At 36.8% G+C, this 13931-nt stretch overlaps 1 protein-coding gene across 8 annotated transcripts in view; it reads left to right on the top strand.

The window, feature by feature from the left end:
* Positions 1-13931, top strand: part of CERT1 (ceramide transporter 1) — a 128265-nt gene that overhangs the window by 97321 nt on the left and 17013 nt on the right. For 5 of the 8 annotated variants that reach the window (XR_014838076.1, XR_014838074.1, XR_014838077.1 and 2 more), the window contains 5 exons: positions 1058-1150; positions 1669-1746; positions 8170-8265; positions 11332-11464; positions 12518-12588. Coding sequence is in view for 2 of the 8 variants with exons in the window: in XM_085013843.1 (XP_084869969.1) it covers positions 1058-1150; positions 1669-1746; positions 8170-8265; positions 11332-11464; positions 12518-12588 (471 nt within the window). In the remaining 6 variants the exon portion in view is untranslated. The remainder of the gene's footprint in view (positions 1-1057; positions 1151-1668; positions 1747-8169; positions 8266-11331; positions 11465-12517; positions 12589-13931) is intronic. The other 3 variants (XR_014838078.1, XR_014838079.1, XM_085013842.1) reach the window with 1 other exon arrangement.

Here is a 13931-nt window from a genome sequence, read left to right as displayed (position 1 = left end):
TGTCTTCTCCCCATAGTTAGAAGATGAGCATGCACACAACACAGCACAATTTCTGGTTCAGTATATTTAGTAAATATTTATTGAATAAGTGAGAAGAAACTAGGTGAGCTGAGGAGAAGAAAAGAGGTTAAGCGGTGGTTTAACAGGAGTGAATTGATGGGATGAAGGCCAGATAATCTTCATGGAAGGGAGACATAAATGTAGATGATATGTACTTTGGAACATAACTGAAGCAACCAGTGATCTTGGTTCAAGTAAGTGACACAGCCCTGCAGGGCCCTGGAATGATTGGAATAATTTGTCCAGAGTCTGGATAAGAAAATTATTTGGGGGAGTTCCCATCATGGCTTGGCAGTTAGTGAACCCAACTAACATCTTAGAGGAAGTGGGTTTGATCCCTGGCCTCGCTTAGTGGGTTAAGGATCCGGCATTGCTGTGAGCTGCATGCAGTATAGGCCGAAGACGTGGCTCAGATCTGGTGTTGCTGTGGCAGTGGTGTAGGCCAGCAGCTACAGCTCCGATTCGATCCCTAGCCTGGGAACCTCCATATGCTGCGGGTGCAGCCCTTAAAAAAAAAAAAAGACAAAAAAAAATTTATTTTGGTATCAGTATTAAGATTGATTCATGGTAAATGATCCCATGCTGATACTAGAGATTCTTACTGGGAACAGAAGCCAAAGACTAATTCTTGGTCTAAAATAGAATCTATGGAATCCAGAAGATGAAAATTGGGGTGTTCCCTTGTGGTGCAGCTGGTTAAGGATTTGACATCACTGCAGTGGCTTAGGTCACTGCTATGCTGTGGGTTCAGTCCCTGACCCAGGAATTTCCTCATGCCATAGGTGTAGACAAAAAAACAAAACAAAACAAAACAAGAAAAGAAAATTGGGATATGTGAAGTGTCAAGATTTGGCAAGACTTAGACGTTCAGAGTAGTTTCATAATTCAAATAAGTACTACTAAAGTGTTCAGTAATTAAATGTTATATCATCTGTCCGTTCTTAAGGTGCAAAATACACTATAAAACCTTCCCATTTAACATTAAATGTTCTCCTAGTCACAGAGTGAAAAGGTCAGGTTACATTGGCCTACCGCCATGCCATCTGGAGATGCCTTTTCTTCTGTGGGGACTCATAGGTTTGTCCAAAAGGTAAGCTAATGTTAGAGTTCACCAAAAGTATGTGCTGTGTTGTTCTTCACTGTTAATAAAACCATCTTCTTGTATAAGTTTTCTTCCTTTTCTTGCATTTAAGAATGAGACTTTTTGATATTACGTGTTTTCTTCCATATACATCCTCCAGAACTGTTAGAAGTCTTCTGAACATAATGTTCATTCTTTTTTATTCAAGGGGAAAGAAAGGGTGGGGGAATAGGGATTGGCTTGTCAAAAATAGTTGTTAACCAGAAGTGTAGCCAGTGATATTAAATCTCTTTTTTTCTTTGGGATTAAGTAGTAGTATTTTGTATTATTGGAAGCACTGCATTGTTTATAGAAAGATTTTGGAGCATAACACATAATAGGTGCATGAAGTCAGCACTTGCTGCTGAGCTTGTTTCATATAGTGCTTTGTTCTCTCTTTCTTTATCTTGTGTTTGGAAGTTGGTACTGAATGCTCTGTTGTGCCTTTGTTCTGATTACTTGGTTTTTTCTTTGTCTGTCTCTGGTAGCCCTATAGTCGCTCTTCCTCCATGTCTTCCATTGATCTAGTCAGTGCCTCTGACGATGTTCACAGATTCAGCTCCCAGGTACTGTATGAATGTATAGAGTGGACTTGAGTCTTTCTGTGCTATATTTCAGCCTGCTTTCCCAGTTCCTAGAAATCTTTTGGTTAGGCCACTTGTTTTAGTTTTGAATTTTAAATAGATAAATAGTAACAACAAGCATTAAAAAGGCCTTCCTTATATCCTAAATAGTTTCTCAATCAGGCCTTGCATGTGCCCTTTATATCCTCTGCTGTGAATAGCTTGAAATTTTGCCGTGTAGGAGTTACTCCTAAAAGATTTCACATTGAATTGAAACAAATAGAAGGTACCTGGTTTTTAAGTATCATGTAATATCTATTTCTTCAGACAGGATTCAGAAACTTTTATGGTCATGTTCTATAGGATATGTTACAGCATTAAAACAGTTTCAAGTCTCACTCCTAATCTAATTTAAAATGTCTCATAATATATTCCCCAGGGAAATAACTTTTTAAATAAAATTTCTCATTACCGTTATAATATTGAACAGATTGTGTTTACTTTAGGCAAATTACCTTTGAATATTATAAATGAGTATTCCTGTTCATATGCTAAATCAATGGAAATTGATTTTGAATTGTTTAGTGTCAGCAAGGCTTAGGAATTTAGTACAGAAAGCTGGATGCTTGCAGTCTCTGTCCTTGTAATAAAATCAAAGTATCATTGAAGGAATATTTTTTATCGTCAACGTTAGGTTAAAAATAGGTTCTTTTTAAATCATTGCCATTCAGCTTTGTATTTTTAGGGTGATTGTGTTTTATTGGGTTGCGATACATTATTGTATGTTAAGAACCTGAGCTTTCTAGTCCAAATGACCAAGTTTAAATCTGGTTTCCTGCATGATATTGGACACCTTTTCTAACCCTCTGAGTGTTGCTTCTATCATCAAGATAGAATTCTATCACTGGAACGTAACATGTAATAAGTGCTCAATAAGTGAGCTTTTATTATCATTATAATAACATTATTTCTTTAAGCTAATCACAATTATTTACGTTATTTTTCTGTCAGAATATTCCATTAAAAATTTTAAAAAGTCAATTTAGAACAGACATGCAGATAAAATTTACATTAGTATTCAACTGTGTAATAAATAAGAAAATTAAGATTCAAATTTTTTTCCTGACTTTTGTAGCTTTTTTTCCTCCTTGAACATTTTTGAGAAAGATGGATCAGTTGTTTATCAGAAATCACCCATAGCCAAATTTGTTACAGTATTTCTTACCTCTTGCTCATTCATTTATGCATGCTTTTTAAATAGTGAATTATGGTCACAGTAAATTAGTGACCATACTAGTTAATACTGGGAGAATTTTGTTTATTCTGCTCACTCCACCTTCCATTAAAATAATAAAGCAGAATTAACTAAAAGACATCAGTACTGGTCACCATGTTCCCTTAAAATATAGAAATACACGGGCTATAAGTGAAAGAAAATGTACGGAGCAAGAAAAGAATGTAAGCCACTGATAAGTGCCTAGAAATTAGGACTTTGGAACCCAGATCTGGGCCCAGGCTGTAGAGATATATAAAACAACTGAGAGCCTTTAAGTACAGATGAATATATCACTGAGAAGTAGGTGCCCAAATTTTTATAAGACTGCCAAAGTGGCTTACTTCTTTACCTAATTTTTTGTGTAACTTTTATACATGAGTTGAGCAAATTCTTTCTGGTGTGTTTTTTTCCCTAATGTATGGTGTTTGCGATTGATACATTTCTGTTCTTAAGCTTTTGATTATTCTCTTTAATATGCCTAAAAGGGGGGAAATGAAGAAAAAGAATATTCAGGTCTTTAAGTATTTATTACAGTATTTGTTGTCATTAGCACAGTTGGCCTCTGACAGATAACTGTTGATTCACTTGGCTTTGCTGTCTACATACAAGTCTTGGCTCATACCTGCTTGTTCTTGTTGAAATAATGTTCATAGTCCTGATTGAGTAGGATAATTAAATGTAGAACTGAGAGATGCCCTGAAAATAACATATAATATGTGACTCTACTAGGAGATTAGTAGCAACATATGCATCTGTCTGTCTGATGAGCAAATACTGGAAATTAAGTAGCTCTAAATCAGAGTGTACAGAAAGTAGGAAGGACTTGGATTTATGAATGGGTCTTTTGGGTCACATTTGCATTAATACAGTTGCCCTCTAAAGATGTCATCTCAGAAATCAAAGGGACATAGAAATCATACTTAGTTGAGGCAGAAAAAAAAAAAAATCAAAGTTTGGGTAGTACATCTCTCTGCAGGTTAATATATGGTAAGCATCATTGGAAAAACAATTCTGTACAAAGCTTTTCCCCTTTTTACGTCCATAGGAACACATTGTTGTGATAATTCTTTAATTCACCTTTGTCTTTTTTATTGTATAAGTAATACACACTAATTTAACAGAACTCAAAAGTAGAGTAAATAAAAATAAAATACTAGATCACTTTTAATCCACTCATGCATATCCTTTTACCCTAACATGTATGTTAAAATAAATAAAATCAGACACATGTTGATAATTACACACATCTTACTAATTATTTTTTTCTACCAAAGTAGGTAATTCTGTACATACTGTTTTGTAACTAGCTTTAAAAAAAAAAATAATAATAATAATAATTAGACCTGTCTTCCCATCAGTAAATGTAGGTCTAGATTTCGTTGTTTATTGTATGGATGTGCATACTAGATTTATCTACTCACCTAATAGTGAATATTAGTTTATTTTCACTTAGTCTCTATTATTTAATAAATAGTGCTACATATACATTATTGTACATTTATCCAATTACTTCCTTAGAATATATTCCTAGAAGTAGAATTTTTTAGGACAAAATTTGTGCACACTGCTAAGTTTTTTATTCTTATTGTCACACTGTTCATTAGGATAGTTGAACCACCTATACTCTGTGAGTCAGTTTTCTTTTGCTGTACTGACACTGAATAATAATTCAGTTAATATTTGCCAATCTGATAGACTAAAGGCGGTATTTTTGTTTCTTGGCTATTTGTGTTTTTCAGTGAATTGACTATTCAAGTCCTTGACTGTTTTTTCTTTTGGGTTAACAGTACACTGTTAACTTGTTATTAATAAATTATTATATCCAACAAATCTCTTTAGGACTCTGACTCTAACAGTAAGCATAATTATACCCTTTTATGTGAATAAGAGATAGAGATCTAAGCTCTGTCTGAGCCCTTCTGAGACTTTTGTTCATTGCAGTTTTGTTGTACCATCAAAGGACAATTTTCTCTTAAAATTTTTTCATTAATATTAGAAAAATTCATTAATATATTAATATTCGAAAAAATTTATATTAATATTAGAAAAGATCTAGCCTTTTAAAATGGCATACTAAGTGATTCAAATGTGAGGTGAAAGAAAAGATCAGAATTGAAGTACCATCACCTCTTACTAAATTTTTTTTCCTTTTACTGCTATACCTGCGGTATATGGAAGTTCCTGGGCTAGGGGTCAAATCAGAGCTGCAGCTGCAGCTGCCAGCCTACACCACAGCCATGGCAACACTAGATCCAAGCTATGTGTGTGACCTATGCAGCAGCCAGGGATGGAACTCACATCCTCACAGAGACAACATCCAGTCCTTAACCCACTGAGCCACAGAGGGAAATTCCATTGCCTCTTATTTTAGATGTGTTTTATCTCTATTTTAAGTCATAGGTGTTTCTAGTAACATTGTTTTCAAATTTTGAAGTTTTTTTTTTTTTTTGTCTTTTTAGGGCCACATCCACGGCATATGGAGGTTCTCAGGCTATGGGTCTAATCAGAGCTGTAGCTGCCAGCCTACACCAGAGCCACAGCAACGTGGGATCCGAGCCTCACCTGCAACTTACGCCAAAGCTCACGGCAACACCTGATCCTTAACCCACTGAGTGAGGCCAGGGATTGAACCCAAAACCTCATGGTTCCTGATTGGGTTCGTTAACCCCTGCACTATGACGGGAACTCCCAAATTTTGAATCTTGTTAGAAGGAAAATTTGGCATATGCTTATTCTGGTCATCCGATTAATAATCCCTTGTCTCCCATTTCTTTTTTTTTTTTTTTTTTTTTTTTTTTGGTCTTTTTAGGGCCTCACCGGCAAGTTCCCAGGCTAGGAGTTGAACTGGAACTATAGCCACTGGCCGGCACCACAGCCACAGCAACACCAGATCCAAACCGCATCTGCAACCTACACCACAGCTCATGGCAATGCCAGATCCTTAACCCACTGAGCGAGGCCAGGGATCAAACCTGCATCCTAATGGATACTAGTCAGGTTTGTTTCTGCTGAGCCACAACAGGATCTCCCCCCACTTACTTTTGATATAGAGTCATAACTGAAAACAGTAAATGGAATACTACTACAGGGGCAATGACTTGGGCATTCATGACTGTACTCACACACCAAATATAACCTAACCATGGTTAAACTTAGGTTACACAGACGTGACTCATATCCCGTGTTGCTGTGGCTGTGGGTGTAGGCTGGCACCTGTAGCTCCAATTCAGCCCCTAGCTTGGGAATTTCCATATGCACAAATGTGGCCCTAAAAAGCAAAAAAAAAGGGGGGGGGAGTTAAATAACACTAAAGTTTTTTTAAAAAACAACTATTTTTAGCAGAATAAAATCCTTAACATTTTTCTGTCACAGGTAATCCGTTTAAGGCAGGGCCTGTTTGGGAGAAACATTTTTTTTTCTGTCTCTAATCTCATAGGTATTCTTAATTCCCACTGTCTTACCTAAAAAGTATGTATTCAGCTCTAAAGAGTATAATATACATATTTTCAACTCTTTTCTGCCTTAATATTATATGACAAGATTATCAGTGAAAGTTTAGAAAATAGTGCTTAGAAACCATCTATGGTAAAAGTGCTAGTTCTTTCCGAGATGATCTTTTTATCATTTCAGATCTGTTTAAAAACATGTTTCAGGAGTTCCCGTCGTGGCACAGCGGAAACAAGTCTGACTAGGAACCATGAGGTTGCGGATTCGATCCTTGACCTCACTCACTGGGTTAAGCATCCAGCGTTGCCCTGAGCTGTGGTGTAGGTCACAAATGCAGCTCAGATCTGGCATTGCTGTGGCTGTGGTGTAGGCTGGCAGCTGTAGCTCTGATTCGACCCCTAGCCTGGGAACCTCCATGTGCCGCAGGTGTGGCCCTAAAAAGACAAAAGACAAAAAAAAATTAAGAAACAAAAACAAATTTCATACACTTCTGATGGAACATGGAGGATAATATAAAAATTATCTCATATATAAATATACACACACATATATTTTATATATATATATGAATGGCTGTGTCACTTTGCTGTACAGAATAAATTGCCAGAACATTATAAATCAACTATAGTAGAAAAAAAATCTTATACACACACACACACAGAGCACACAAACCACATCTCATACTAGGAGAATTTCCAAACGATACTTATAGGAAATATTACTGATAAATCTGATTGAGAATTCTGGGATTGTGAAATATTCAATTGTATTTGCTTATAGAAGGTCTGTAGAGGTAATTTGATTAAAAGCAGAGGTTGCAATTTTAATAAAAAAAACTTTAGTTAGAAATTTAGAAAGAATGAACTAAAAGGTGATTATTTGCAAATGTTGTACATATATGGATATTAGCATTGTCCCTAGAAGAAAATAGAACAATAAAATTGGAATCAAGTATGTGGAGGGGTTGATTTTTTTTTTTTTTCTTCTTTTTTTGACTATCAGCATATGGAGTTCCCACTCCAGGGATCAGATCTGAGCTGCAGTTGCCACAGTTGGGATCTATGCGGCAGCTGAGGCAGCACCAGATCCTTTTAAACTCACTATGCCTGGATGCTGCCGATCCCCTTGCACCACAGTGGGAACTCCACTTTTGTGGCTTGTTGAGTTGATTTGTACTCACGATAAAAGAGAATTTTATCAATGAAATAAGAGGGGTTTTCTTACCTTTTTGTAGGGAAATCTTGACATACATCTAGCTTTCTAATATCTTTATGTAGTCTTAAATTTAGGAACACTAGTCTAGATGGTCTCTTTGTGCCTCTTTTACCCTTAATGTTCCATGATTTTATACTTTAAGACATTATCTCTGTAAGGAAGCATTTAACGATTAAGGAAGGAATAATTCTTTTTTCCAGAAAATGCTTGTTTTTGGTCACTTGCACATTAGGCCACTATGTTATTTGAGTGGATCATCTTCCTTCCCTGCATTTCTCCCTCCTGTCATTAACCTGGATATGATATCTGGAATGTGGACTAAAGTCGTCAATACTGTGTAAAACCTACTAACCTTTGTGCATTTGGTAGCTTAGCTTTCTAAAACATCATTTCTGAACTGAAGTAAACTAAATATCATTCTGTTTTAGAGGCTATGACATAGCTTTTAATTGGATGTGGATTCTTATCGCTCTGCTTTTCTTTGCCAGGTTGAAGAGATGGTGCAGAACCACATGACTTACTCATTACAGGATGTAGGCGGAGATGCCAATTGGCAGTTGGTTGTGGAAGAAGGAGAAATGAAGGTAATCGCCAATGTATTGTCGTAGGTTTCTAATTGCAAGCCTGTTACAGTCATACTTATTACTGCTGACATAAGTAAGAGAACATTTTAAAATTTCTTTTAAATAAATTATTACATTGATCAAAGAAGCACCAGATGTTGAGAAATAAAATGTCCTTTTGCTTTCCTGGTTTAGCTTTTACGTAATTTCTTTGTGATCTTAATGTAACTGTTTGCCCAGACCACTCTGTTTTGCTTAAGCCATGGAGAAAATAAAATTGGGGGTTTTGATATGAACAGGTCACTGTTAGCTGATGGCTCTCTCTTTGGATGTTTCTCTCTCTCTCTTTTTTAATATGCTAAATGTTGTACCCAGGTGTCACTTTTTTCCTCTCTTTGGTCTGTATCTCACTTCTCGTTCTTCTCTCACTGCATCTTTTTTTGATATTTGGACATTGGTCAGCTAATCTTCCTCACATCCCTAAACACAAGAGACAGAGAGTAAGAGCAAGGATCAAGAGATTGAGAGCTGGTTTGAAAAGCTCCAACAGCATTGAATTTTGAATTACCATATGCCCACGGTGCTGTTAAAGTTAAGGAGATGAGATGTTTAATAAGATTTCCCTTCAAGCTGAAACTTTAGTTGGAGAAAGGGGATATTGACATTTAAAAAGATGTAATTACTTAGTTCTGTTTGATAACAGTAAATGAAAAGTATAGGTGACTAGTGGAGAAAAATCAGAAAAGAAAGATCTCTCATTTGAGACATTGTTTTACATTAAGGAACATTTGAACTATGTCTAGAAATGGAAACGACATGTGACAAAGGTGAGGTTGAAGGCATTTTATACAAGAAATGTAACATGAACAGAAACTTGAAAGCCTTTTTTTTGTTTTTGTTTTTGTCTTTTTGCCTTTTTATAGGGCCGCTCCCACGGCATAGGGAGGTTGCCAGGCTAGGGGTCGAATCAGAGCTGTAGTCACCGACCTACACCAGAGCCACAGCAACGTGGGATTTGAGCCTCTACTGCAACCTACACCACAGCTCAGGGCAACGCTGGATCCTTAACCCACTGAGCAAGGCCAGGGATCGAACCCGCAACCTCATGGTTCCTAGTCAGATTCGTTAACCACCGAGCCAGGATGGGAACTCTGAAAGCACATTTTTTATTTAGGAGTTTTGTGTAGTCTTCTGACCAAAATTATTCCAGCAAATGGGATACAATATTAAATGTTCTAATTACCTCTCCTCCCAAATAAGAAACAAATGAAGAAATAAGATAGAAGAGATAGGCAAATGAAATACCAAGATGTTAGTTATGATTCTGATAAGCTGACTGGAGAACATGAAGACCAGCTGCCACAAGGTCTTGCCAATATGTTACCTCATAATTAAACATAATATTTCTGACATAGCTAGATAATCACAGGGCTTCCCCATAAGAACTAGCCCCCAAAGCTGACCAAGATACATTCTGTAACAAGGAAAAGGGGTTGAACCAAGCCTGCCTAGTCCTCCTCCCGTACTTGCCCTTCAAATGTCCCTTTGCCCCCTACCCCCCACCCCAGGGAGGAAGGAGGTGGTGAAAGGGTGAAGAAAAACCAGAAGTGATAGTCCAGGTGAAGTTCCTCCTCTTGGAATGAAAGGTAGAGAAAAAGTGCCCCTCCGTCTTTAGAGAGAGAGAAATTGGGGCTGGATTATGGGGAATATAAAATAACTCCCTAAATAGAATTTTCTATTGTCTCTAGCAGTAGGCTAGCTAGCCACTGTACACACAGTAACACTTTAGCAGGACTAGGCTGATAGGGAAGAAACTAGAGACCAAGAAAACCACGTAAGTCAGGTACAAGGCGATAAAAGCCTACCTAAAAGAAGTATCCAGTAGTAGATGTGATTAGGAAGATTAGTAATAAGCTTAATAACTATGTGAAATGTGAGGGAAGGACTCAGAAGTCTTGAGTTTCCCATTTGGGTGACTTGGAAAATAGGAGTCCCAATAATATGAATAACTAAGTAAAGGAATGTAGTTTGGAGAGAGGTACCATAAAAGAGAAATTATGTAAACTGCGTAACAGTGTCTGGCTCCATAGGCACTCCATAAATTGAGAGCTGGTTCTCCCTGTGGTAACATATTATTTCATTTCTCACAAGAACAGTCTGGCGTACAAATCCTCCATGACTTTGAAGTAATTAATTTTGTTCGGCAATTTATGTATATAATCATAGTATTTAAAGTGAGATTGGAGTTCCCATCGTAGCTCAGTGGTTAATGAACCCAGCTAGCATCCATGAGAACACAGGTTCTACCCTTGATCTCACTCAGTGGGTTAAGGATCTGGCACTGCCATGAGCTGTGGTGTAGGTTGCAGATGCACCTCGGATCCCGCATTGCTGTGGCTGTGGTGAAGGCTGGCAGCTACAGCTCCAATTGGACCCCAAGCCTTGGAACCTCTCTATATGCCTCTAGTGCGGCCCTGAAACGACCAAAAAGTAAAAAATTAAAAAAATAAAAATAAAGTGAGATTGACCTTAGGTGGACAACCTCAGTATTTAAAGCAATATATCACTAATCTTTATGTGATTTTAGCTTTCTATGATTGGTTCAACAAGTAATTGAGTGCCTACTGCATTTCAGAAAGTGTTGTAGATGCTGGGGATACAGCATTAAACAGAGCTGCCGTAAATCAGTATCCCTAAAGAGATTATGTTCTAACCAAGATTTTATTCTAACCAGGCTTATTTGGCCTTCTTAGCCATGTTGAACAGTCTTCGAATGTTCAGTAAATAATGCCTAAATTTAAATTGATATGTCTACTATTTTAACAACTCATAGTAATTTTGTCTTTCATCACATATTCATATTTTTCATAGTTGATATGTACCCTGAATTCATAGTTTTAAATATTTTTATGTTGTTTTTGTTAGTGATTGGAAATTTTAAACTTTCTTTTAGCAGAATATTTATGTAAATATGTTTTCATACATACAATTCTAAAAAGCTGCTAAATTTTAAAATATACTTTGATGTTTGTACTCTAGGGGTTTGGTTTTTATTTTTTAAACAGGTTTTTTAACTGTATCCTCTAGGTATATAGAAGAGAAGTAGAAGAAAATGGGATTGTTCTAGATCCTTTGAAAGCTACCCATGCAGTTAAAGGCGTTACGGGCCATGAAGTCTGCAATTACTTCTGGAATGTCGATGTTCGCAATGATTGGGAAAGTAAGCTGCCATTATTAATATATTTGGTATAAATATTATTTTGAATTTAATCTCAAATCTAACCTGGTTTTTGTACATCTGATCTATAGTTTACAAAGTCAGTTTAGAAAATATCTGGATAATCATATAAGGGACTGATAATACCTTACATTTAAATAGAGCTTTTGGAGTTCCCATCGTGGCTCAGTGGTTAACGAATCCGACTAGGTACCATGAGGTTGCGGGTTCGGTCCCTGCCCTTGCTCAGTGAGTGAAGGATCTGGCGTTGCCGTGAGCTGTGGTGTAGGTCACAGATGCGGCTCGGATCCCGCGTTGCTGTGGCTCTGGCGTAGGCCAGTGGCTACAGCTCCGATTCCACCCCTAGCCTGGGAACCTCCATATGCCGTGGGAGCGGCCCAAAGAAATAGCAAAAAGACAAAAAATAAATAAATTTAAAAAAATAAATAAATAAATAAATAGAGCTTTTCATTGTACAAAATGCTACTCAGTAAATTAAAGCATTTGATCCACTACCTCAGTAATCCTGTGTGATAGGTAGGTAATAAAGTAAAATTTAGATAAGTCAAGTGACTTGTCAAAGGCCTCAGAACTAGTTAGTGGAAAAGCCAGGACTAAAATTAAAGATTTTTCTTTTATCGTCTTCTCTTGCCTTAGACTCTTTTGTTTCCATAATAAACCGTAGATGAATCCTGCTGAGGTTTGTTCGGAGTTTTTGGAGAGTGTGAGTGTGTGTGAGCGCACATTCATGCACGCACTTTCCCCTCAGGCACCAAATTTTACAAGTATGGGTATTTCTGAACATGTTTATCAGTGGTAGTTTGACACTTTTCACAAACATAATGCCCTAAATCTAAATAGAACAACTTATTCAGCTTCAATAAATTAGGGATCATAGGGAGGGGAGGGGTCATAGTGTTAGGGAATAATTTGTGCATGGGTAATGCAGCAGTGACTAGAATTTGCTTTGATTCTCAATATGAGTGAATTAATCACATTCTAGGAAAAGGTGATTTTTTTTTTTTTTTGACTACTAACATTTTCTCTTTATTTCAGCAACTATAGAAAACTTTCATGTGGTGGAAACATTAGCTGATAATGCAATCATCATTTATCAAACACACAAGGTAAATAAATGTCTTTTCATCTCAAAAGGTTACCAGCAGAGTTCGAACCGAGACATAAAAATTCTCTAAAGTAATGTTTGGCAGGAAATTAAATGCCGCAAAAGATTCAGAGACTTTATTAATAATTCATGAATTTCATGTCTCTGAAAGGTATACCAAGTCATTTAAAGCAGAATTGTGTGCAGGCAAGAACCTGAGAAATAACCAGAAACAGTATGTTGGATAAAGATCTCCAGTTAGTTATGCACACTTTAAATCTGAAAAAGAAAATCCTGAAATCCCTTTAAATATTTTTCTAGCATCTAGTCTCTAGAGGAGACAATGAGTTACCAAATGTGAAAGTGAATCATTGTTTCCTATGGCAAGAATAGGAGAATGGAAAGTATGTTGTTAGCCTATATTAAAATTCGGAAGTGGGGAGTTCCCATCGTGGTGCAGTGGAAAGGAATCTGCCTAGGAAACATGAGGTTGCCAGTTTGATCCCTGGCCTCACTCCTGGGTATTTGATTTTTTGGGGTGCAATTTTAAAAGGTATTGTGTTTTTGTATTCCTTTTCTAAAGTTTCATTGTTAGTATACAGAAATGCGACTGATTTCTGAATGTTAATCTTATATCCTGTGGCTTTGCTGGATTTGTTGATCAGTTCAAGTAGTTTTCGGGTTGAGTCTTTGGGGTTTTCTATATATAGTATCATGTCATTTGTATATAGTGACAGTTTTATCTCTTCTCTTCCTATTTGGATACCTTTTATTTCCTTTGTTTGTCTGATTGCTGTGGCTGGGACTTCCAATACTATGTTGAATAGCAGTGGTGAGAGCGGGCATCCCTGTCTTGTTCCAGATTTTAGTGGAAAGGCTTTCAGCTTTTCTCTTTTGAGTATTATATATGCTGTGGGTTTGTCATAAATGGCTTTTATTATGTTAAGGTATGTTCCCTCTATACCCACTTTGTTAAGAGTTTTTTATCATGAATGGATGTTGGACTTTGTCAAATGCTTTTTCTGCATCTATTGAGATGATCATATGGTTTTGGACTTTGCTTTTGTTAATGTGATATATGACATTGATTGCTTTGCATATGTTGAACCATCCTTGTGAACCTGGGATGAATCCCACCTGGTCATGGTGTATGATCTTTTTGATATGTTGTTGGATTCGGTTGGCTAAAATTTTGTTTAGAATTTTTGCGTCTATATTCATCAAATATATTGGCCGATAGTTATCTTTTTCGGTGGTATCTTTGTCTGGTTTTAGAATTAGGGTAATGGTAGCATCATAGAATGTCTTTGGGAGTGTTCCTTCTTCTTCAGCCTTTTGAAAAAGTTTAAAGAGGGCATCAGTTCC

This window comes from Sus scrofa, chromosome 2 (assembly GCF_054392235.1).
Source record: "Sus scrofa isolate SSC_HxYL_T2T_F1_AM1 chromosome 2, Sscrofa_HxYL_maternal_Yorkshire_Landrace_v2.0, whole genome shotgun sequence".
Lineage (NCBI taxonomy): Eukaryota > Metazoa > Chordata > Mammalia > Artiodactyla > Suidae > Sus > Sus scrofa.
The sequence above is the reverse complement of the archived record's forward strand: the minus strand, read 5'-3'. Positions and strand labels throughout refer to the sequence as shown.